At 40.7% G+C, this 25,893-nt stretch overlaps 1 protein-coding gene across 5 annotated transcripts in view; it reads right to left on the bottom strand.

Annotated features, from left to right (window-relative positions):
• DMD (dystrophin) overlaps window positions 1–25,893 on the bottom strand; it is a 1,939,482-nt gene that overhangs the window by 127,709 nt on the left and 1,785,880 nt on the right. For 3 of the 5 annotated variants that reach the window (XM_090265336.1, XM_090265337.1, XM_090265339.1), the window contains exons 1-2: window positions 11,283–11,417; window positions 5,575–5,636 (exon numbers count right to left, since the gene is read on the bottom strand). In XM_090265336.1, the coding sequence (XP_090121462.1) occupies window positions 5,575–5,636; window positions 11,283–11,302 (82 nt within the window). In that variant the 5' untranslated portion in view covers window positions 11,303–11,417. Of the gene's footprint in view, window positions 1–5,574; window positions 5,637–11,282; window positions 11,418–25,893 lie in introns of those variants that run through there. The other 2 variants (XM_090265340.1, XM_090265335.1) reach the window with 1 other exon arrangement.

The following is a 25,893-nucleotide window of genomic DNA, read 5'->3' as shown; positions in this document are numbered from 1 at the left end:
CTGCTGGTATCGCTAATGTAAACACCTCCTACTGCAGTTCAGAGGGGAGCTGTGGAGGGTACCACATAAAGACTTTATTGTGCTTATAATAAATATACCCCCAATAAGACAGACTCAGAAATACTTTTAAGCATTTTTAAGCAGTACCTATTATATGTGTGGGGGGAGGGAACTTTTTAAAATGTTGACAAAATTTCAGTGATGAACTTAAGAATCTACACGTGAATTGTGCGAGAATTATAGGCTTTTAATCATATAATAGCACTTCATCTAAATCAACACTATATAAGTATTTAAAAATAAATCCCAGAGCATGTTACTAACATACCCTGATGTTGTAAATGCCTTTTGGAAGCTTTCTGTTTTAAATCACCAAGATAGCCTATTAGAGCAACAATCTTTCCATTCTGTTTGTAAAGATGCTAAAAGAAACCTGAAATTCGCCTCATGAATTGAGCATGTTATTACTTCAAAGAAATGGTGAAGCATATGCCTTCTCAACCACTAATGGATGGCCCAGGGGGCTTGTGGGAAAAAACTCCAGAGCTTCCCTACATGGTAACAAGCTTGTCCCACACAGCCTATAAGACTCTGATAGGCAGCAGAATCTTCTCCTTTTGTTTTTCCCGGAATGCGCATTTTTAAAAATAGAAATGATGAAACTTTTAGAAACCCATTTGTCTGCAGAGTCAGCCAAAGGTAATTCTTGAAAAATTATAATCACAGCAAGTTGTGGAAGCAACCTGCCTCACCTCAGCCCAAATAAAAATAAAATTCTGAAGACACTTGGTCCAATACCCTTCTTTTAAAGATAGGAATACTAAGGCCCACATAAAAATACATACGGGAAGCTTTTTTATATACCATTCACCCCACCAGAGTAGGGGTATAGTCAGAGAAAAATGTTGAAATGAAACTGGTTTCGAGTTATTCTTATTGATTACTTTCCTGTGAAAAGAAGACAATGCTTCTGCCAAACAGTTAATGTTGCATCAAAAAGTTTCTGGAGACCTTCCAATGTTCAAATTCTTAATGACTGGCAGGTCGTCACTATAAACATTTAAATTATTTCTTTACTATTATTTGCTGTGTGCTTGTGTGGGAGCCTGACAATGTTTTCCCCTCATAACTTGGAATTTTTTGAATGAAGACAGCCTAAAAGGAAGGGAAAAACAAGTTATTTTTTAACATTTGATAAAAGCTCACTCAAAAAAAAAAAAAAACCAAAAAACAAAAAACAACCCCATTTTAGATCTGTTGATTATAATCTGAAATAAATTTTTACATTTTTTAAAATCCCAAAAAGTTAACCATGTCTTCTCTAGCACTAAGAATTTTTAAGTCTGCTTTTTTGTGAATGGACATATTTAGAGAATAATACTGCATGCGATCTCTTTGTGTTTAAATTTACCCAAGAACATCTATGGGAATCAGGGGACTTAAAACATAAATTCTGTATATGTGTGTGTGTGTTTGTGTGTACATGTATGTGTGTGTAGCTATGGTAGCTTTCCTGTCATAGGTGCTCATTGGTTAATAAGTTACTGAAGAATGGAACAGGGAGTTCTGATGATGAAGCTTTTTTGCTAAATATGTAATTATAAATAATATAAATTCATTGAAGAAAACTGGGGAAAGAATGAAAATCAGCTGGAATGTATTAACTAGAGGTCTCCAACATTAACATTTCAAGTAATATTGCAGCCTTCCATAAGTTAATGCTCAAGTGCTACTTTTTCAGTTCTTGCAAAATGCTCTTGGCTTACAATACTATGCTGTTCAGAGCCTGGGTTGAGGGAAACGCTGGAATGCTTTTGGGAGCAAAGCAGGCGACAGAGCGTGTTGAACAGGTTGGTTGGGGATTTTGGCAAAGCAGACTATGGAAACCTCCTTAGAAGTGGGCATATTTAGGAATGTGTAATATTTCATGCATATTATGAACCATTGCAGCTTCCACAGTAGAGATATGTCTGAAGTGGGGGGGGGGTATGGCGGAGAGAAGCCATGTCTTGATATTTCCAACATGTTACCACTGACAGGTTCAGATTTTATTAGGAGATGGACCTACTAAGTATGACCTAAAGGATTTAACATACCAGAAATCACCAGTTTTGCTTCCATGATCCCTTTCATGAATTGAGTGCAATTGAAGGCTTCCAACCATTTCATCCTGCTCAAAATAGCAACTTAGACCTAAATGGATATGTCTTGAGGAAAAATATAAGCTAACATATAAAAATAAAAAAGAGCCCTGGCTGGTGTGGCTCTGTGGATTGAGCACCACCCTGCGAACTGAAGCATCGCCGGTTCGATTCCCAGTCAAGGCACATGCCTGGGTTACTTATTTTTTATTCTCTAAAAATAAATGAAATTAAAGAAAATAAAAAACAAATGAAAGATTTATGTTATGCCTATATTTCAACTTTGAAACACTGTGATTGGGGGTGAGAAGGGCAGTGATGGTACTTAATCTTTTGGGTTATCTTCGGGATGTAGACACGTGACGCACTCAATCAACCATCCCAAGTGCACCTGGTAGTAGTGAGAGGAGGAGGGCCTACTGTCTAGGAACCCACCAAACCATTGCTGGAAATATAATGGTTGGCTCCACAAATACCATTGAAGTAACTGTCTATCCAGAGGTAAAACCATCAATTTGTACATATCTGTAGCTGGTGCATAGAACCCTACACAGACATACTTTACGAAGTTAATTACTCAATGAGGTAAGTGAAAACAACAGAAGACCCAGGGCAAATCCCAGTGCACTCCCTTATAGCTGTGCAGTCCTGATAGATACTTCCTCTGCACCTGAGTTCACGTCCCTGTGAAATACAACAGTGGGTATCATCCACTATGCATGCTGGCTGCTGACATGTTACACGTGCAGCACACACAGTAGACATTCAATACATGCACATGTTAAATGATGAGTCACCATCGTAGAAAAGTCATATTTGATTGCAACCAAAAATACTGGAATATTAGTTCTGAAAGCTCAAAAAGGAATTTGGCACCTAAATCATTTCCAAAATGTTGGTTATTAGGATAGCAAAAACAAAAACAGAATTTCAAAGGAGGTTGGAATTGACCATGTATTTATGATGGCTGCATTTTATTATACATAAATTATCTCACTAAAGTTGATTTCATTCAAGGAGAAGTTTGTAATAAATGAGCTCTAAATTCCCCTGCATCATTCCATTACGTTCCAAAGTCAGGTGATTTGTGCAAGATTACAAATCATGCTGGGTTACCAGTAAGCTTTGAGTTTACCATCACATTCGATCTACTGAGAAAACTTCAGATGTATGATAAAAGTGCATTTAATGCTTATTGAAGGTAGAAACACCTATTTATTGGCAGTTCATAATTATCTTGTGATTTCGCATTACAGAGTAATTAAAAGTAAGCTGGTAAAGAATACGATGCAACGAAATGGAAATATGGCCACTTTTAGGGGAAAAAAGCTGCTTATAAAACAGAATGATCAAAGTTTTTAAAAAGGTGTGTACGGAAAGAAAGTTTTGAGGATACCTACTAGATTATTAAACATTAGCTATCTCTAAGAGGTGGGTTAGAGATGATTTGCCTTTTCCTCTTTTTCATTTTTCAGCTTGTATTTTTAAACTAAAAAACAACGAAACAGTATTGACTCTACAATAATTTTAAAATAAAAATAAATTAAAAGATCAGCACTAGAGATCACTGTGATTAGAGTGGATATTACAAGTGGGCTGAGTTGGTGAAAGCTGGAGGCTCACAGACAAGATTAAATTAGCTCTTTATTGACAGATTTCTAGTTTCTCTTGAAAAATCTGACATCCTGAGAGCATGGGGCCAGGAGCACCAGATCCCCAGCGCAGCCACAGCCCGGTTCACAGGAACTCTTTATTTTCTCATTTGCCCAAATACAAATATTCATGTTTTCCACCTGTGGTCTAAACAATGCAGTGTTATAAGCCAGAAACAATCTGTAGGGACTGAAAACATAACACTTAAAATGTACCTGATCCCAATGTCCTTTGAAGTTTAAAAGGGGTGTGTGTGTGTGTGTGTATACATATGTGCATGCAGACACACACTGCTGGACTGAAACAACAAAATATTACTGAAATGTAATATGTCTGGCTAAAATTATGTGACTATTGTTTTTCATGCTTTTTATTTGTATTTTTTGGCTAATATTTCCTACCCCATTTTTTAATGTCTCTATAGCTGCAATCCATTAACCTATGAGAGAAAGGTAGTTAACAGCTACAGACAGACACACACACACACACAGAAACAGCCCACATACATTTATGTTTAAGCATCCTGATTCCCATGGGCTTTGTCTGTCACATAACTTGAAACCCAAAGAGTTCACCTCATGCATTTTTATCAGTAAATACATCCATTCACACACACAAAAGCAGACTTAAAAACTTTTAATAGTGGAGAAGGCATGACTATTTATTTTTATTAAAAACAACAACTAGCCCTGGCTAGTGTGGTTCAGTGGATTGAGCACCGGCCTGCAAACTGAAAGGTTACCAGTTCGAATCCCAGTCAGGGCACGTGTTTGGGTTGTGGGCCAGATTCCCACATGGGGGGCACGTGAGAGGCAACTGATTGATATTTCTCTTGCACAGTGATGTTTCTTTCCCTCTCTCCCTCCCTACCCTCTAAAAATAAATAAAATCTAAAAAAATTATTAAAAAAAAACTAGTTGTGACATAACAGAATTCATTTTCGAGTTTTCCAGACAAAACTTAAATGGTATAGGGTGGACTTTCATCAATCATAAAAAAGACTAAAGTTTTCCCCTTATTTGGAGGCTGTGTATCTGTTAGAAAAAATCATCCAACTTATGAGAGAAAAAAGAACTGTCATGCCCTGGCCTGGTAGTTGAGTTGGAGCATTGTCCCAATTCACCAATGCTGCAGGTTGGATCCCTGGTCAGGGCACATACAAGAATCAACAAATGAATACATAAATAAGTGGAACAACAAATCTATATTTGTCTCTCTCTCTCTCTCTCAAATCAATAAGTTAAAAAAATTTCTTTTGAAAAAAAGAACTGTAAGGTTCTCACACAAACAGAAAACAAGCCATAGCAGAGAAATCATTTAAATGTTCACACGGACGACCTTACAGGTTAGGAATTATAAGTACTGGAAAGACTGCAGAAAATTCCTTTACACAACATTTGTGGTTTGGCAAAATGATGTCTTGGTTTTGCAAGGAAGAAATCAATAAGAGCAATTGGAAACAGTTTTCTTTCTTGGGGGGGGTTGCCATAAATTGCAAGTATTTTTTCCATCCTTTTAGGCTGCAAAGAAAACTATGAAGACCTGTTGGGCTCGCTCAGGTATGCTGAATTTTCAGGAATCAATGAAATTTTAAAACTTATTTTTAAGCAACCTCTGGGGGAAAAAAAGAAAGTTGATAGTCAATGTGGGATAGAAAGGAGTCATTTTCAACCTTTCAACAATCAAGTGATATATTAAGACAACAAAGGACTTGAACACTACAATCTATGCCAAAAACCATCTGTCATTTAACCAGGAAGAAACATAGCCGTGTGCTTACCTAAAGACTGGTAGAGTTCTGTCATTTTGGGATGGTCCCAGCAAGTTGTTTGGGTCTCGTGGCTAAAACATAAAATACAAAGAGAGACTTTACGATGTGTAATGGGTAGTAGAGAAAAGAAGGGGGAAAAAGGCTTGGTTTTCTTTTGAATCGCTAAGCATCCATACTTCAAAGGACTTTCGGGTAGTGTGGCATGTTATCTTCCAAGCAGGGAAGCCCCTAGCTTTGCTTTCAAAGGTAAAAGCAACAGGAACATTATTTGGTAGCCAGAATTTGTTTCTTGTATGCACCCACAAGTCAGTTCCCCTTCTGTTATTGTACAATGACCTTGTTATGTAATAACTGAAAGTCAGGATTCTTCACCTGTCCAATGAGGAACATTCAGAAAGGAGACTGACGAGTGTTATTCAACTCTGTCAAACAGAGATACTGAATGTTAGTTTAATAAATAAACTGCCTCACTTCTCATTTGCTTTAACTGCCCTTGACGTTTTCCTATTACTCTTTTCTTCTCCATATCCAGATCTCCCATCCACGATAGCTGTATTGCATTTCAGCTTAAGGTGCATCCATTGCCCGACTAATATATCATACCTTCCCTCTTCCTGTGACTTTTAGAATGCGTTTTTAAATCAGCACGTTATACACCACTACACCTTTTCCTATATTTACTTGGGCCTGAATGGAGCATTCACAGCTTGCTTCCATTTCTTGAAGTTTAGCGAAGAGTGGTTGCCGGCTATCAGCTCCTGCCACCAAAAAAAAAAAAAAAAAAAAAAAAGAACAAAACACCCTTGTTCCTCCTTCAATTACACGAACAAACCCGAGAGAGATAACTACATATACGTTTCCTTACTCTGGCCCATCTACATAAATCACCATAGCATCATATTTCCAGTTTTCAGGGATCACATGACTGGCTTTCATACAGTAAAATGCAGACTTGAATGATATTTTGGTACTCATACTCAGAGCCTATTCATAATCTTTGGGGGAGGGGTGGGGTTGGAGGGAAGAGAAATAGCTGAAATGTGGACACCTCAAGGGGAGCAGAAAATATGGAGGCCTCACAGAGAAAGAGGAGTTCGAAGAGGCAACAATGGCAAATAACCTCAGCATAGGTTTTAAATCTTAGCGTTGCATTCTGGCTCTGTGCCCTGTGAGCTGTGAAATTTGGGGCAAGCTTGCTCACCTGGAGTAGTTGATATAAATAAGTGACGGTTCCTCCTAATGGTCAGCTTTGCTATTGTGTGCCCCCCACATCAGTGCCCACTAAAAGCAAGCCTTTTATCAGTTGATTATGCTATAGGTAAGTCAGCCAAGACTAAGACACCCGCCACCCCCCCACACACCCCCCGGGTAGAGAGCAGAACCAACACTCAATGTGATTTACCTCTGTTTTTCAAAAATAAATGAAAAGGAGAAACATTTATTGTGGTTTGAGCAAAAAAATAGTCATGCCACAAAACACGTGGAAATTCCCCAAACCATACCACTTGAAAGACCATCCCTCTGATAGTTCGCATCCCATGACCGAGCAGGGAAGGCTTACTGAAAGAAATGTACAAGCTAACGTTCACTTGGGAAGGGCCGTTTCAGTCTTTTCCAAACAGGTTCATTTCTGTTTTACTTTTCGGCGGCGACAATTCGCCTTTGAGGAGTGTGACAGGGGCTTCTCAGTCAAGGGAACATACCAGAATGACATCCAAGTCTTGAAGAGCAAGAAGAGCAGAAGTTGCAGTCCATGCTTTATGGGGTTTTAGGAAGTGCCCAGGATGCAGCTGGTTTATGATCTGGACAAGGGGTGGGCGGGACTTGATACGCACAGCACAAGGAGGCTGCAGTTTGCAGCTTCATGGGGAACGTGTTGCTTGTTCTTGGGTGTTCTTTAAGTTCAGAAAGTGATTGTGTACCAATTCTGCACACAAGTGCCCAGTAAGGAAAGGTTATCTGCTACTGAGACCACCCTGGATTTATGCCTCCACATTTCCAAAGGCCATTCATAGGTGAGCACCAGGGAGGGGGGAGGAGAGCAGAGGGGAAAATCAAGTTTGTCCACATGCACAGGCTCTTATTATACAAACTGAGTACTAACAGCGTACATGTGGGAGGATTGTAGCATCTTCAACGGATGGGCAGGAAAATGTCTGTCTGAGCTGATAAATCTAACAGAGAGAATCACTCTGGAAAGCCACCATCTGTAAAGGACTTCAGATCAGAGGAACATGGACAAACAATGACTTGTACCCAATGCAATTGCAACAGAAGAGGGAAGCTTGCATACAAGTGACAGGATAACCCACATAGAGTGAATGAGAGCTTCATACCTGTTGATGTACTTACATTTCTACCTTTATTTAAGGAATTCATTCCAGTGGCTAAAAATTATGAAAATGATTTAAGATATTATTCTTTAATCTGACAGTCCTTAGCTAAACTGAATTTCCTTTATTGGAAAATGGAAGAAATACTAAGGCCTGACTTCTATGCCTCACTTGGTGTTACCAGGTATATACTAGTCCTTTCTAGGTACCCATTCTCCCAACTACCTGTGATTCTGGGGACTTGAATAACTGAGATAAATGACCTCCAACAAATCCAAAGGCCAATCTTCTTTGACCTTCTTCCCCTTCAATACACGAACCTTGTTTTTAAAGCAAGACCAAATCACTAGAAAAACAGATTTATATTTAACCTTTGCAGTCTTAGTTTCACTTCAATTGCAAACCAAGTACCAAGCAAAAGAAGCGAGCGCAGTGGAAAGAAAAAATCAAGGGTGTGACTAAAGCTCAAAACTAGAAAAACCATCTTTTAACCATTTAATGCTAAAAGTTATTGGTAACATAGCTGAAATGACCGATTCTTTGATAACTATATGAACCAAATATTCATTTCACTGTATGTGGGTATTTTCAATCAGTGGTGAATTCTAGGTCCTAGTGAGCCACTAACCTCCCGTCCAAATAGATGGGAAAAATGAATATGAACAGGATGACTGCAAAACACAGACAGAGCTGCATAACTCATATCCATCCTGTACCTTACAGGACAAACCAATTTTTTTTGCTTGTGACCACTACAGATTTTACAGCTGTATTTATTACTCTACGTCTGTCATCACAAACAGTAGAGAATTCTCAGTAACTCCATGAGAAGCAGCTCAGGTTTACCTGGAATATACAGATGATATAGGAAAGTATTTTGTGCTGGGGAGGTGGTGGTGGAAAGGTAGGTGGTACTATTTTTGGTAACTGTCTCTTTTCTTGCACTTCACTTTTCATATTGGAAACACAATCCCCATACATCATTCCAAGCAGAAAGAAAATTCTGAAACCTGTTCACACGTTCGTGGGCATACATTTTGTCCAGTCTTCCTGAGAACAATGATGTTCAACACAGATCACAATTCTACGTGTAGATTAACACAGAGACCAGCTTCACAGATAATCCTTAAAACAATCTTTAAATCTTTCAAATGTTATTGATTTTGGCCCTGATGGTTCCAAAGCCTGGCATCAGATACGCCTCTCTGAACCACCTTCAAACTCTGACTTCCCGTCTTTTTTTAATGTGCACAAACTTCAATAATCTGCCTTTTCTCCTCTTGTCAAGGCCGTGATAGGGACCTGATGCAAATTAAAATACAAAAATCACTGGATGTGACAAAAGACACCTACTTGTCAATAATAAGAAATTAAAGCATTACTCTACTGGGCCCAGGGCTGACCTAATTTCCTACCATACATTTAAATTTTCTCTCACTTTCTTCAGTTACAAGTAGTGTGCAAGGTTATTATAACCACCTCAGAGCTGTTCCTCCTGTCAGTGCTGGAAGAATCAGACTTATTGAAATTTCTTTTTTAGTTTCTTAAAAACAAACATTAAACACTTATAAAAAGTAACAAATTTCTACTGCTCTTGTGGGAAATGGCAGTTGCCTAATTAAAATAAGATTTCTTCTGCCACCACTGTTATTTGGTACTGAAAATATTCCAAACAGTTGCCTTTAAAAATATATATATATATATTTCCATGGCTTCCCAGGGAAGAAACTAATCACCATGCAGCAATATAAAAAGGTAGCATTCCCCTGTGATTTGCAGAGGATTAGAGTTTGGTTTCATACATGATCTGGAGGCTATGGATCCACACACACAAAATCACCATTTCCCTTTAATCTGGGGTTCAGACTCCTTTTCTAGAGGAACCTTGGCATTTGCATGCTGAATGTTGAACTTGGCTTGCATTGCTGGAATACTGGCAGGGTGGGAATGGGAAAATATATTTTAAAGTTTCTGCTACTGTGGGGAGGGGGTTTAGAGAGGTGGGTGTCAATCAAAGCATCAGAAATCCTCTTCTAGTCCCCCTTTCTTTACCCTGGGATATTTAGCATGCTATTTATTCTGCTTTGCTCAAGCCAGGGCAAAGATGATTGCATCGGTAACTGTTCCAGCTGTTACTTGTTCTCAGTTCTATTTGCTTTTCAGGGCTAATTCCCACCCACCCTCAACTTTGGCCAAAGCAATTTCACTTCAGGGTCGTGCTCAATCCAAGATCAAACAATGATGACTGAAAGCAATTCCACGGTGATCAAGGGTCAGAGACCTTTCATATAAACTGTGTTGCTTCATTTGCTTTTCCAGCTTCTCCAAGAACAACTGTATCCTCCAAAGAGGGGATTTGGCACAAGGAAATTTTTAAAAATCTAAGCAAAAGAGGAAGGGGCATGAGGAGTGACAAGTGAGGTGACAGGGATTTAGAAGCAGAAAGACCAGGAAGAGCTTGTTGGCCAAAGAGAATGTCAATTTCACCGACTTTGGTTCACCACTTCAACCAGATGGATTTTTCATGTTAAAGCATTTTACAATTAATAATATGCCTCCCTCAGGCAACCAAAGCCCTTCGATTTAAGCTTCAAACTTAACTTCAAATTTAACTGAAATAAACAAAGTGTCCTGCCCTTTTCAGTGGCACTATCGGATCGGGAATGACAAACTTTGCTTAAAGACGAGTACAGGCACCTGGAGAAACGCGAGAGGACACTCAGAAATGACTCCACACTCAACCCCAGGGGGCAAAGGGAAAAAAAAAAAACACAAAAAAACCCTCAATCCTCTGTCAAGTCCTTGAATGTTAGGCTTTAGATTGCTTTTTCTTTCTTTTCTGATTTCTGCAAGACTTGGGGCATGAGACAAACACAGTAGAAAATGCACCAAGGGAAATGTCAGTTGGAATTCTCGGAAGAAATCAGGCAGAAAGTTGACCTTTTGGCACTTGCAGTGCACAGGGAGGTAGAACCGCGCGCGCCCCTTCCTTCTGCGAGGTCGAGCGACGGTTTAGGAACAGCCTCTCTGGCTCACGTCCACACACACTGCCCGGAAAGGAGTAAAAAGCTCTAGCAGCCCCAATCCCCGCGTGGGCAACGCACTGTCCTCTCTGGAAACGGTGAGAAATAAGCTTTTTCTCTCCGAGCCCGTCCCAAAGCCAGGGGAAGGGGGTTCCCCGCGAACCCAACGCCAGGAGAAGCCCTGGGGGCGCACCTGCAGCGGCGCCACCCGGGACTCGCGGGGGAGGTTCCCCGCCGCCCGCAACCCGCAGCCCGGGGTCCAGCCACAGCGCTTATCCAAGTTTTGGCCACCCCGGCTGGCCGCTGTTCATGCCACAAGTGCACGGACTGTGGCGATCCTAGGGGGCCGCGATGCACTTACCCTTTGAGCTGTTCCCTCATGGTTGCAAGGGCTCCGCGTTCGGGGGAGGGCAAGCGGAGGAGTGAGATTCCCAGAGCCTCCGGGCTCCCGAAAGTCGAGCGCCGCCGCCGCCCAGGCTCGCAGCTGAAAGCACTGCGGAGGAGCCGGCGCGAGCTGGTGAGCGGGTGGCGGCAGCGGGGCGGCAGGGGAGGGGGCGCTGCGGGCAGACGGGGCGGGGCTAGGCCAGGCTCCGCCCCCAGCTAGCGACTAGGGAACCCGGACTCTACCAGACCCCGCACTCGGGGCTTTCCAAATGGAAAGGAAAATGAAAAGAAAAAGAGAATGAGGAGGGGATTTAAGGTAGTCCCAGGAAGCTGGAAACCACACACCGCCCTGCTGGTACCCCCTTAAAACCTCCAGTAAGTCTACTTGTTGCCTAAATAAATGACCTAGGTGCGAATGACCTCATCGCAGATCATGAAGCGTGGGAACTCAGTTGTCTTTTTAGAGAATAAAAGAAAAATCGCAAGCATAATTCTACCTCGCCCCCCCCCCCACCCCAATTGAAGATTCAAGCGGTGAGGCTGCAAGGACCTCGAATTCAAGTTACACTGATCATGAGCTAAACAGGCTGCTTGAGAAGCATTTGTATGTGTATTTGTGATACAGCAGTGGTCCTCTAAGTGTAGTTCTGGGACCAGTAGTATCAGCATCACCTGGGAACTTACTAGAAACGACAATTCCCAGGCCCCAGCCCAGACCCCCCCGAATCAGAAACGGAGTACGTTCCAGTGTGAGAACCACTGGTGTAGACTCCCAAAATAAAATACCACCACCTGCAGTGTGGCACGGTTGGGTCGTTCCGTATTCTTACAGAGAAATCTAAAAAAGGAAACCATTTCCAATGGCAGATTTGATTGGAAAAGTTACAGGGTCGAGAGAATTGCAGTATTTCTAATCTTAGAGTCTGGAATATGATAATACAGGTTAACTATGCAAAATTATTTCAAGTTTGTAACTATTTCTAGGAGAAGAAAGGCTTCATTAGCACAAGAAGATTTCGAAACCTCCACATAGCTTCAGTTATCGAGTCCAAAGAGGATCTTAAGATAAATTCCTTTAGTGGTTTCGTTGTCCCTCGTTCTGCATTTATTTTGTTGGCCTGCTTCTCTTATCTTCTTTCAACCATTTCCTTTTCACTCTCTCTTCTGGTTCATTCATGACACCTCAGTTTAGAGTTCAAAATATGCGCGTGCGCCACTCCGCCCCCCCCCGCTTTTAAATATCCTGTATTTTTTTGTTCAACATTTCCCCCTGTACAATATTAGACCTGAAAGGAGTACAGATAGCAGTCTCTCCTTTACCGTCTGCTACATAGTGGCGCAATAGAAAAAAAGAAAGTACGTGAACAGAAGAAGGAGGGGGAGTCAAGGTTCATCCCTTCCCTGACAAATCAAATAAAAATGTAAACATTATCACTAAAGACAGGTGCATGTAGGTATGACTGATATTACTATTTTAAAGCAAATAGGGGATTTCTTCTGGCATTTTTGCCGGATAGACTGAGACATTCATTAGTGCTGCCTTTTAGCAATTTTGAGCCGGTGAGTTGTGGAGGCAGCTGCTACACTGGTCTGAAGGGGGCACACTAGAATTCAGTTCACTTGGGGTCAGGCTGTCCCTCTGTCAAAGGGTAGATTGTAGGTCTGCCCCTCTCTTTGGAGGAAGACAACTGTTCTGTGATGAGAGAGTGGAGGCCTTTGCAATTATCAGTGATGTAATCTCCGTGTCAATGTGGCAAATTATTTAAATACTGTTTATGTTTATTTGAGTGAAAACACCTAAGTGTCACAGCATGGGTATCTGTAAATATTAGAAATCAATCAAATCAAGGTTTGCATCCCCTGTGTGGCGAGTCAGCATTGCGTTCTTTTCCGTTTTTTTTGGGGGGGGGTGTTGTTTTATGATTTTTAATTACCTACTCAAGATTCAGGAATTCTGATATGTTTCTATAAAATATGAGAGCTCGTCTCTTTTCTCAGAGTCCAATTAGGAAACTACTAGGAACAAATCTTTAAAAAAAAAAAAAACAGAATGGAAAATATAAAGCACTATTCAGGTTTTTTTCCTTTAAATTTGACAGATGGCAATCTTCAAAAATACACCTTCAAGATCTTTTTTTGACTAGAGTTATAGGCACTTGAATACTTGTTTCTGAACTTGGTGTTATTTGAAAAATTTAATACCAAAAGTATTACTAAGAAGTGACATGGGAGTCACCACGGCTCTTAGCAATCTCAGTCACATTATGATTTTTGCTTATTAGAGAAAGGCATTAGGAAGAGAACATAATTTATATATCTTCATTTATATAGTGATGCCATGCTTACTTATAGCAGCCCTTTTTCTTATTTATTTCTGCTTTGATGTGAACCCAGGCATGAAAGGAGTATGAGGGCTCTGCCACCAAACAAAAACTTACATTGAAATCCTGCCTGCCCTGGCTGGTGTGGCTCAGTGGATTGAGAGCCGGCCTGTGAACCAAAGGGTCACTGGTTCGATTCCTAGTCTGGGCACATGCCTGGGTTGCGGGCCAGGTCTCCAGTTAGGGGCATGAGAGAGGCAACCACACATTGATGTCTCTCTTCCTCTCTTTTTCTCTCCCTTCCTCTCTCTCTAAAAATAAATAAATAAAATCTTATTAAATAAAGAGAGAGAGAGAGATCCTGCCTGCAGACTCTACCATGAGCCACTTGTTCCCAGTACCACTGGCTCGAATGTGGCAGTGCCAGCATTGGAACTGGGTAATCTGGCTTCAAGACCCATGTCGCCATGGGGAGGCATGATTTATTTCTAGGGGAAGATCGGCATTGTTCTTGTGTGCTTCTAAGCGATTTCTTTGCTGGCTGAGGGCAGAGGATAGTGCATTTGCTAGGAGAAAGGGTAAGGGTAGTATGAGATGGGATAAGGTCTAGCAAGGCGGACGTATACATTTTTTTATGTCCCAAACTCCGGTCTTTGAACCACTTAAAACATTGTAGGTACTTTAGAAAACTGAGCACCTCTCTCATCGACCTAAGGGACTGTGCTGGACGCCACCCCCCCTCCCCCCCCCCCCCCCCCGCCCCGTTCTTCCCTCCAGCTCTGTTCTTTGCCCTTTTCTCTGTGCCTTGAGGGGCTAGACCTCTGTGGATGGCATCAATCAGGCTCTCTTGCCTTTTGGCTTCCCTTTGCCTTTGGCCAATGGGAGGCAATGATGAAAGGCCTATAGCAGGAGATGAAAGGGCACTGGGAGAGAGCTGTTTGGGTATTTATTCTACAAGCTCCTTCTCGTTGACTGTGAGCCTGGCGGTGTCGCAGTTCCCTCATCCATAGCCACAGGTCTGGTTGTGCAGTCATTTCTACAGCAACAGCATTCTTCAGGTTCCTTAAACCACTCCCTCCCCCCACCCTTGTTCTTCCCCCTACCCTGACCAGATTTTGGGAAATAGCCTTTTCACTATACTCTATTCAAGTAACACTTTTGAATGTGCCATCTGTTTTGGCCAGAACCTGACTTAACAGGGACCCACCCAGTCAAAGCCACCCGCTGAGGCAGTAGATGGGATGCTGAGTGTGGACCACCTATTGGAGCTGCAAAGGAGACTAGGCTTATTCACTAGACCGATATTTCTAGAAGCTACCTCTGTGGCCCAAAGAGAGCTTCTGGCTGTTGGGGGATAAAGGCAAGTCAACACTGATGAGTGGTGATAACAGCAGGAGTGTAGGGAAAGGGGCCACAAGCGGCTTTGCTTTAAGAGCTGCAATGATCTTCCTGGCCTTTGGGAGGGAATGTCAAGTGGAGATCAGAGAGGTAGGTGGGCAAATTGAGGACCTAGTGTGGTGGCCCAGAGTTTGACGTATAGCATGAAAGGTACGGGGGAGCTTTTTAAAGGAGAGATTTAAGCACGAGTGTGGCTCTGTCAGATTAGTCTTTGTGAAAAATAGCCTGGGCAATAGTGTGGGGCTAGATCAGAAGAGTTTGGAAGTCAGAGACCAGATCCTTGGTGACTGCCATCTGATGAGGACCTGGAGGATTGCAGTGGCAGAGAGAGTGGGAAAATAATAACATGAGGTAAAAACTATGGGAGTCTTGACTGATGGCATGTAAGAGAGGGAAGACCAAGGGCGCTGGTCCCCAAGCTGGACCACCACTTGCATCACCCGGGGAGTGCTAATAAGTCACACGCTTGGGTCTCACCACTTGGGCATTCTGATTTAATTAGCCCTGGGTTTTTAAGTCCCATGGGAATGATTCTAATGCACAGCTGAGGTTGAGGATCAGTATTGTAGCATAACTCCCAAGACTGGATGAGTAATATCCACCAAGCTAGGAATTTCAGGAGGAAGAGGCAGGTTCAAGCAGAAGAGGATCCGGGGAGAGGATGAGTTGGAAGTGGCAGTGTGATGTAAAAGTGAAGGGATCCAACAGGCAGCTGGAGCTCTCAGTCTGGAGCTCCGAGGGAAGATGTCGGGATTGGAGCTATCAGTTGGAAATGTCAATGTTGTAGTGTCCTGGGTTTGGATGAGCCCGCGCAGTGGAGCGTGTGAAGGGCCAAGGGTTGAGGCCAGGCTGCTCCAATCTTCCACAAACACATCCTTTTCCCTTTTAGGTTGCTTGTGGTTTCAATGTTAGCCTGATTTAACCAGTGTCAAAATGAGGAGCAGGGGGGGAAAAAAGAACCAGGGAATGGCGTGCCCTGGCCCTGAGGGACTTCGTCACCCCCAAGGGTCCAGCTTCCCCCTAGCTCTGAGAGTCTCTATTTGAACTGCGTTTAGTTCCCTAACCAACCTTAGGCATAGCCAGCATCATTTTATAAAAATCCATTTGGAATATAGATACCGCTTCAATGAAGCATCATACAATACATATTTTATAGTAAGATTTCCACATTTGGATATCCAGTAAACTCATAAGGATTCCATGGTTCTCTGTGCATAGTACAAGCACTGGCCATGGACAGTGAATCAGACAGCTAACAAATGCTTACAAGGATGGTGAGTCATTTGTAGTTAGGGCAAATGCCATGGTGTACTAATTAAAATATGTATAACAATCCCCTCAGATCAATCTGAAACCGCCATCTTCTGGATATAAGAATATCTAGTCAGTTTGCATTAACTAGGAAATGAAGAGGCCTCTACATTCAGGCACAGAGCACTTCACATGCACACAAAAGCCTATTTTTCCAGGCCCTTTCCCTGCAGGCGGGCAGAGTAAGCCAGGCTGAGCGAAGCTCTCCGAGCCAGCTGCCGTCTATACCAGGGATTTCACGGAACAGGTTCCAGATACAGTCCAACTCAGCCCTCCTCTCATGTAGTTTTCTTTTAATAAGGCTTTTCAACCTGAACATCTAAAAAGATGTGAAGTTTAGCATCTTCACTAAAATAAAGCCACACTTCATTAACCTCACAGGCCAGGCTGGTGGTTGTTTCAGGGGAAAGGATTCCAAGTACCTATTAGCCTGCCAGCTATAGCGCTACCCCAGAACCACCTCCTGCTAAAAACGGGTAACTGGTTAAGGTGGTCCAAGCAGATACGACAACAGCCTTCCCAGTCCACCTTAACAACAGCTCAAAGCTGTAACTATTTGCCTGCCTTTCCAGAATTGTGCCAAATAACAAGAATTTCAAAACTAGGCAGAAATTCTGACACTCTGCATAATCTCCCTTCCTCTTCAGATACAAATAAGGCTTTGTATTCCATTAGACTCACAGCAGGTGAAAACCCCAATTAGTGAATTCATTCTGGGGCCTCTTTCTACCTTCCTCCCACACACCACAGTTACCAAAAAATAAAAAATAAAAAAAGGGAAGTAACAGTCTTTTCTCAAATCACAAATTAACCCTTTGATCTACCCAATCAAGCCCTTTACCATTGGAAGAATTTTCACAGGAAAATGGAGGCTGGAAGATTTGTCCTTCTTGACTTCATAAAGGGGGTTACAAAATTTCTGTTTTGCCAGATTTTATTGTTTCCTTCAAATCCATAAATATCCTCAGATTTTCTGATCAATCTCTAAATTAGTTTTTCTTTTTACTTGAAAACTCACAAACCCAATAGTATCTAAAGAATGATTAATGGATAGTCTGCTACAACAGAAAATTATTTTTAAGTTATGTTCTTATATTAGTGTATTGGAGGTGAGAGAAAATATTACATTTTAGTTTAAGCACTATTCTTTGGCCTTAGGAAGTGCACAAAGTCCATACTTCATACTCTGTAAATATTTTTTTGTTGAAGGAAATTCTTCATTGGACAAGGATAGAGGTTTGGTTTGAACATAAAAAAAAAAAAGCAAGACAGTTTTACTTCTTATAATGATTTACTTATACTTTGTCAATTGCTTCTCTGGAAATAATTCACAACTGAGTTTTATGTATGAGCATATGATTAAAAAAGAGCAGCTTTGCCTTTTTTAATTGTTTTATTCCTGTCACTTTTCTTGAAACAAGTTGTAGGACTTATTATCGACAACAAAATATTGAACATACATCAAATAGTAGCGCAGAGCTTTTAGAAGTAGTCATCTGTTACTGTCAGAGGTTCATTTCATTTTGAGGGTATTTTTTAATTAAATTGCAAAGTTCTATGTACATGTCTGCCTAAATTACCCCTTACTGAAATACTCGAATTTCATAAAAAATGTTAAATGCTAATGTAACCATTTTTAATACTTATGACTGAGTTCTTGAGATTTGGAAAAAAGTAAACAAAGGAATTACTAGTCAATTAAGTGAACAAGGAAGTCATCCTAAATTGAAACAGATAAGGAAAATTAATATTCAAATGCTACCGAATGAAGACACCAGGTTTTTTTTCCCCCTCTTGGAGATGAATATCTACCAGAATCAAAAGCAGCTTCTTAATCTTCAGCAAGCGTGGCTGTATATTCCAGCAGAGGCATTAAGGCAGAAGGCAAATATCCAGGCCAATTCTGTCACTTAGAGCCAGTCACTTAACCCTTAGAGGCCAGTCAATTAACCCCTCTGGAGCTCTGTTGATTCATCTGTAAAATTCGGGCAATACTGCATAAGGCCATAGCTCATTCAAATGACATAATGACTATGAATGTGATTTGGAGGCTGGGAATGTTATGCTAAGGCAAAGTAGCCTGTCATGCAGGTGTAATTCCCTAAAAGAAAACCCAATATGTCCAGGAATACAGTTATAAATATAGCACAAAATAAATTCAGCAGTCACTTTAACTTTTTGTTTTTCAGACTGTGTGTATGAGGGGAAATGAGATGTCTAAGAGTTTGTCTCTCCCCTTCAGCCGTTTGCAAAAGGAACCTTTCCTCCTTTTGTTTTTTCACATTTAAGAAGGAAGCAAGTGAGTAAAATAACATTTTTTTGCAAGTAAAAGCACTAACCACAGGCCTGAAATAGGAGTAAAATTCAGACCATTAGCTCTCATTCCTTGGGGCTGAGGTTAAAATATACACACTATTCACACATGTTAAAAGGTGGTATTCACATTCATACTGCCAGAGAGCAGAACCCTGGAGCAGTGACAAAATAAGTGACTGTTGGTTTTGTGGGGGACAATGGGAGAGAAAGATCCCTGACACCCTGGTGGAGAAGTTCTCTTGGTGGCAGGCCTTGAACAGCACATGGTAGGAATTCCCCACAAAGACAAGAATCCATAAAAGGGGAAATAGAGGTAAAAACCACTTCAACCAATTAATGATTTACCACAGCATGAATCTTGCCTTCCAGCTCTGGTTTACTTTGTCAAAGGATTTTTTTTTTTTTGAAGATGAAAGGAAAATATGAATGCAAGGAATTTTGATTAATTCATGAATTTCCAAGAATATTTTCCATGGGCTGCACCTAGACTAAGTTTCTCTGTGAAGTATTTCCCTATATTCATTTCTTCAAATGACTGCAGTCATGGTGGATTTATGGAGCACTTACATATGTCTTTGCTCATCAAACTATTTTTCTTTACTATTAGTAGAAACTGGGAAGTGTCTGCAGGATGGACATGGAAAGATAAAAAGTTCAACACTGTAGTCAAGTTCCTTTACTAAGGGGACTCAGATATGGCTTTCGCTTTAAGAGTTATGATCTAGTTGTGGGAGGAGGAAGAGACTGACTCATACATGACTGAATACATATGTACACTGTCATATTATAAGTACAGATATAGGGAAACTTTTTAAAAGCATAAAGGGAAATGTGGTGAGCTTGCCCTCTTGGGATTAGGGAACATTGTTTCAATGAAAAGCTAACTAGAGTTACATCACCAGGTTTTATGCAAGTGATTGTAGTATATGATGAGCTGAAGCAGTTTCTTCAATTTGACTCTGTGAGCTAATCCCTCATATTAATAATTTACTAAGGCACAGATTTTTTTTTTATGTTAACATACTTCTGTGTTATGAAATCATGTTATGCTTTTTGGGAATTCGAAAATGTATTGGGCCAATATTGGGTTTTGTATCTCAGGAAGGCTAATATGCAGAAAAGACTACCATGTCCACTCAAATATCAAATCACATTCTTGAGTTAATGTCAGGACTCTAGAGTGGGAATCTAGTTCCTCATAGCCTGACTTACTCTCATCCCTTGGAAGCCAACAAAGAATTGAAAGCCTTTTCTCATATCACAGAAAAAGAAGGAAAAATGGCCATCTTCAGTGCTTTTGAATATTATTCTTTTTAAATGGAATGCAATTCAGTGAGGGAATACATAAGCATGAAAAAGAGGGTATGGATCAGAATGAGAATGTATGCAAAGACTTACAATAGCCCGGTTAAGAGAGGATGAAGGTGTGAACTAAGGAAGTAGCTCTGGGAATTGGCGGAAAGGTGGAATTCAAGACAGGTTGCAGAAGAGAATCAATGCTATTTTTCAACCAATTGGATGTGAGGGCTGGATGAAAGTAAAGACTTGCCCTGGCTGGTTTGCCTCAGTGGATTGAGCTCTGGCCTGCGAACCAAAGGGTCACCAGTTCGACTCCCAGTCAGGGCACAGGCCTGGGTTGCAGGCCAGGTCCCCAGTTGGGGGCGCATGAGAGGCAACCCCACATCGATGTTTCTCTCCCTCTCCTTCTCCCTCCCTTCCCCTCTCTCTAAAATAAATAAGTGAAATCTTCAAAAAAAAAAACTATAAATCTTAAAACTTATATGCATGATCCATGGACATAAACTAAGGGGGGTGGGATTGCTGGGTGGAGGGGAGCAAAGGGAAAAAAATTAGGACTACTGTAACAACATAATCAATAAATATACTTAAAAAAGTAAAAAATAAAGCATGAAAAAAAAAGACTGTATACATTTGAAAACTTAATAGATAAAATCCAGGATTGAGGAAATATCAATAGAACATTAGCACACATGCACACCCACCAGAACGAGAAAGACAAACACTACCAAGTGTTGGGAAGGAAATGGAGCAACTAGAACTCTCATGCTTTGCTGACAGGAATGTAAATTTGTACAACACATTGGAAAATTGTTTGGCAGAAGCTACAGAAGCTGAACACATGCATAACCGGTGACCCAAAAATTCCACCCCTTGATGTACTTCCAAAAGGGATGCATACATACGTTCACCAAATGACACATTTTAGAATGTTTATAACATCATTCTTTTGACCAAATGTCCATCCACAGTAAAATATATAATAAACTATAGTATATTCACACACTAGAACATTTTACAGCAATGAGAACGAACGTCATACAACAGTATGGATAAATCTGAGTTTTAAAATTCCAGACACCAGAGAATACATGGCGTATGATTATATTTCTATAAAATACAAAACCAGGCCAAATTAATTTATGTTTTTCAAAGTCAAGATAGCAGTTACCCTTGGAGGGTGGGTAAAGATTGGAAGGACACAAGGGGACTTCTGGGGACCGGTAGTATTCTATTTCTTGATCAGGATGCTGATTCTATGGGTGTGTTTGGATTGTGGAAATTCATTGTATTGCATACTTAAGATTGAGTCTTTTCTCTGTATGTCTAACATATATCAATAAAAAGGTATTTTTTTTTAGAGGTGCCGAGGTTAATTAGGTAAAGGATGCAGCAGCAGCACAGGTGTGCTGCACTGAGTCTGAGGCGTGGGGGCATGAGGAGAGTGGCCAGCGTCTGAGAAGATGAGTGAGTCTGCAGGGTGTAGAGTCGAGAACCCGGGCACTGAAGACAGGAAACACTATGACTATGACTAAAGCTTCTTTTAGAACCCCCAGACTCTGCATGGGCAATTCAGTCCCTGTTTGGCTCAGTGCGGAGTTGGTGAGATAAAGACTGTGGTAAGAAACCACGGAGCAAGCGGTGTGATTTAGTCCTGTGAAAAATTAGAAGAATACAATGTACATTTATATCAAAAAGGTTTTTTTTTAAGGTGTATAATTTGGTGGTGGGCTTTCTGTATGCTAAAGGAAATTAGAAAAAAATGTAAAAGGAAATATATTGATAAGGGGAAAAGAACATAATTCTTTAAGTGAAGCAAAGCAAAGTCTAAATTCTGCTCTTGCATACAAATAAAATTATTGCATAGATTTTTCAGATGGAGGGGCACTGTGTGATGCCAATCTTCAGCCAACTCCCTTTAGTAGTTGTCTTTAAAGCAGCCCTCAGCATGAGCTAAGGGTATGATGCACCCGAATTGCAGCGATCTTGTGGAGACCAAGGTGAAGTGGTCCAAGAAGACAGCTTTGTGATGGCCAGGCCTACCATAGGGACAGAACACGGAGCAGTGTTTCCCCAAACTACTGATCCATTAACAGGTCATGAAATCGGTATAGTGGATCATCACTATTATTGTTTTTAGTGAAATAGAAAAGAATGGAGCCCTGGCTGGTGTGCCTCAGTGGACTGAGTGCCAGCCTGCAAACCAAAGGGTCACTGGTTCAATTCCCAGTCAGGACACATGCCTGCGTTGCAGCCATGCCCCCAGTTGAGGGCGTACGAGAGGCAATCACACATTGATGTTTCTCTCCCTCTCTTTGTCTCTCCCTTCTCCTTTCTCTAAAAATAAAAAATAAATTTAAAAAATTTAAAAAAAGAGAAAAGACTGAAAAACGTGAGAGTGAATTACACAGTAAGGATAAGTAAGTAACCTTTTGTGAAACTCTTCTTTGTGTTATACAGCATAGATAAATATTTATAGATATAGACACATATATGTATGTGTGTGTGTGTGTTTGTACTGGGATGATATATAAAATGTAATTTTTTACTGTGGATTGGTCAAAAGTGATGAAAGCTAGAGAGCTCTACTGCATAAATAGATGGACTGCATGCCTATTGAACACTTATGCATAAATGTAACTTCTCTAGACTAAGCAAGCTGGGGGCAGACAGTTTGCAGTTTTACTCCCTTGTAAAGGCCAGAGCATTACAAGAGAATGAAGGGGGATTAAAAGATTCAGGGACAGGGGGGACAAGTTAGGAAGGCATTCCTCAGGTCTGAAGTTCTAGCCACACAAGGTTCTGCAGGGGCTGAGAATACGCTTCAAGTTTTAGGGAGTGTCTTCTCCACCAGCTGTTTGCTTGGGTGGCTGTTTGAGTGTATACTCGGGATTGCTCTGCCTTTTTTTTTTATTCCAAATGGCATGGTGATATTGTCACATGGCAGAAGGAAAGACATTGCTGCTAAAAGTATTGTCAAGGGGAGTAAGAAGTAGGTCACACTACTACACACAACTGTGTGCTGTCTGTCTGAGCAACACACTTCAAAGCATAAACCGAGAAATAAGCCTTCTGCTCTCATGCTGCAGTGGGACCTCATTCAAAGCCCTTGCTACTGGGCCCAGGTCTAGGCCACCAAATGGGCAAGTATGTGCCTTACGGAGAGGTGACAGTTTGGGGCTGAATGGTCCCCCTTCTATTTAATGCCTATAAATTTATTCTATTAAGTGGGTAGGGAAATTTATATGAGTTAAGTGTTTATGAAGACTAATAATAATTATGCTTATAAAAAGAAAAAAAAGGATTCTTATATTCTTATGTGACTACAGGAACATTTTAGATAGTCTATGGCTATGGGGATATTAAGCAGATAAAGAATAAAAATAACAACAGCTTTAAGAATAAAATTCTTTTTTATTCTTGAGAGTGACCAGCTAGGAGAGTAATGAGAAAGGAAGTCACAATTTTTCTTTCTTCAGTATTTAATCACAGCAGCATTCATTAAACTCCCAGTAGTAAGAAGTGGTTAATTAACTATAATTCTCATCAGTATCTTTTGCATTTTAAAATCACCAGACTATGGATACTGTATTGCTACCACTGCCTGTATCTGAAGCTACAAACCAACTGTGTAGCCCAGCAATAATTACTCAGAAATCAAGAATTGCCATAGCATATCTCATTTTATCTACACCTAAATTCAAAGTCTTCTCAGTCCAAAAAGAAACCTGCTGATAACTTTTCTCCAGTACTTTGTGACGTACGACAAAATGACCACACATCTGGCCTCCTCCCTGGTGTCTAGTTCTTGCCACGTGACTTTGTCTCTCCTCCCATCAGAAGGCGGGCTTTTCCCTACTCATTGCATTAGGGATGACCCTATGATATGACTCGCTTAGGCCAATAGAAAACGAAGTGTGACATAAGCAGAAACTTGACAAGGGTCCAAGCGAAGAAGCCTGGGCTAGCCTGTTGGATGATGAGACATGTAGACCTAGTTGCTCCTAAATGACAATGTGCCAACCAGCAGACATGTGAGCCAGGCCATGACAGCGCATCCAGCTGCTAGTTGACCACAGGTGCATGGGCAGGCCCAGCAAATGATAGTAGTAGGTGGTGGAGACAACAAAAACATCCCTGTCCATCCAGCAACTAGTGAGCTAAATAAGTAGTTGTGTTAAGGGATCTACAAACCGGGGTTCACATGCCAAGTCTAGCCTATGGTCTGTTTTTGTACAGCTTCCCCACTAAGTGTAATTTGTACATTTTGAAAGAGTTGTAAAAAAAAAAAATTCAATAGAGATCATATGTGGCCCACAAAGCCCAAAGTATTTACTATCTGGTCCTTTATAGAAATGTTCGCTAAGCCCCATGTTAATCAATACAACAATACAGCTGTGTTTGTTATATAGCCAGAGATAGCTGATACACATGTACTCCCAAGAAAGAATGCTAGAAACTGGGACTTTCTCAGAGAGCTCAGTTGACACCTGCTCAGTTTACCCTTGGTTCCTGTCATCTAGTTGCTTGTAAGCTAACACCTGAATTGAATACAATAAACAAATACACGCAAAACCTGGGGAATTATTTTTGTACTGTGCTTCTCAAAATTAAGATTTCTAATGGTAGGTTGAGCAAGTATACAATTTTTAGCAACTTGATTCATACTATCCCCAAACTGGAAACAATCCAGATGCCCACCAATGGATAAACACAATGTGGTCTATCCACATCACAGAGAGTTCTCTGCGATCAAAAAGGAAGAAACTACTGATTTTCAAATTCCTGATGTTCAAAATCATTATACTGAGTATAAGAAAACAGACACACAAAAACACTATATGATTCCATTTACATAAAGTTCTAGAAAATGCAAGCTAATTGATGGTGACAGCAGATCAGTGGTTGCCTGGGGCCAAGGGTGAAGGAAAGAATTGCCGGCAAAAAGTCACAAGGAGGCTTGAGGGGCAGGGGATGAGAATCTTTTGTACTTTAATTGTAGAAATGGTTTCATGGGTACACATCTGTCAAAATAAGCGATCTGTACACTTTAAATTCATGTAGTTTATTCTATGTAACTATTCTTTAATAAAGTTTATTTTAAAAGTTTTTAACTAGCATTCGCTCTAAAAGCAAATTTAACATTCAAAAATGTATACAATCGAGAAGAAAACAAGGTGCATTAAACAGGATGTTTGCATAAATATAGGACAGATTCAGGTCATGCTGTCAGTGCTTTCTGATTAATTCCGAAAATATCCAAACATTAGATTCAGAAGTGACCTTACAGGTTAATGAATTGCATCCTTTCATCCAATACGAAAATTGCCCTTAGGGGCGGGACAGTCACTTCAGCCTTGAATCTCTGCTGTACAGGGAGTTTACTGCTTTTCAAGGCGGTAGATTCTGCTCTTTGGTAGCTCAATTACAAAATGTTCTTTAATGTTCAGTTAAAATTACTTTCTTCTAACTTCCACATATGCAGCTGAATCTGTTCTCAGGGCGAAACAGAAAACAAAACGGAAGAAGGAAAAACAAACAAAACAACAACCGAAATACAACAAAGTGCGTCTTTTAAGTTTTTAAATATCTGAGGCTCCCTATTATATTCTCCTCAATGCCACTTCTCTCTAAGCTAAATCGAAATACCTACATGTCCCTCTAGTTTCTCTTATATAATATGGCCAACAGGCCCTCAGCTACTCTGGTTTCACTTTGAAAAACAAGATCTATTTAAAATGTGATTTCCAGAACTGATTAAGTGGGGCACTTACATCCCCTTCTTTGCCATTATTGCTGCCTACAACTGTAGTAGCATTTTAGTTTTGTAAATGCCATATCATACTTCGTTAATACTGTACTTGTAGATTACTAAAAACCCAAGGGTTTTTAAACATAATCTGATATTAATTAAGGTTTCTTCCCTCCTGTGTTTTTAAGTGG

Source organism: Furipterus horrens, unplaced genomic scaffold (genome assembly GCF_987537825.1).
Source record: "Furipterus horrens unplaced genomic scaffold, mFurHor1.1.pri manual_scaffold_17, whole genome shotgun sequence".
NCBI lineage: Eukaryota > Metazoa > Chordata > Mammalia > Chiroptera > Furipteridae > Furipterus > Furipterus horrens.
The sequence above is the reverse complement of the archived record's forward strand: the minus strand, read 5'-3'. Positions and strand labels throughout refer to the sequence as shown.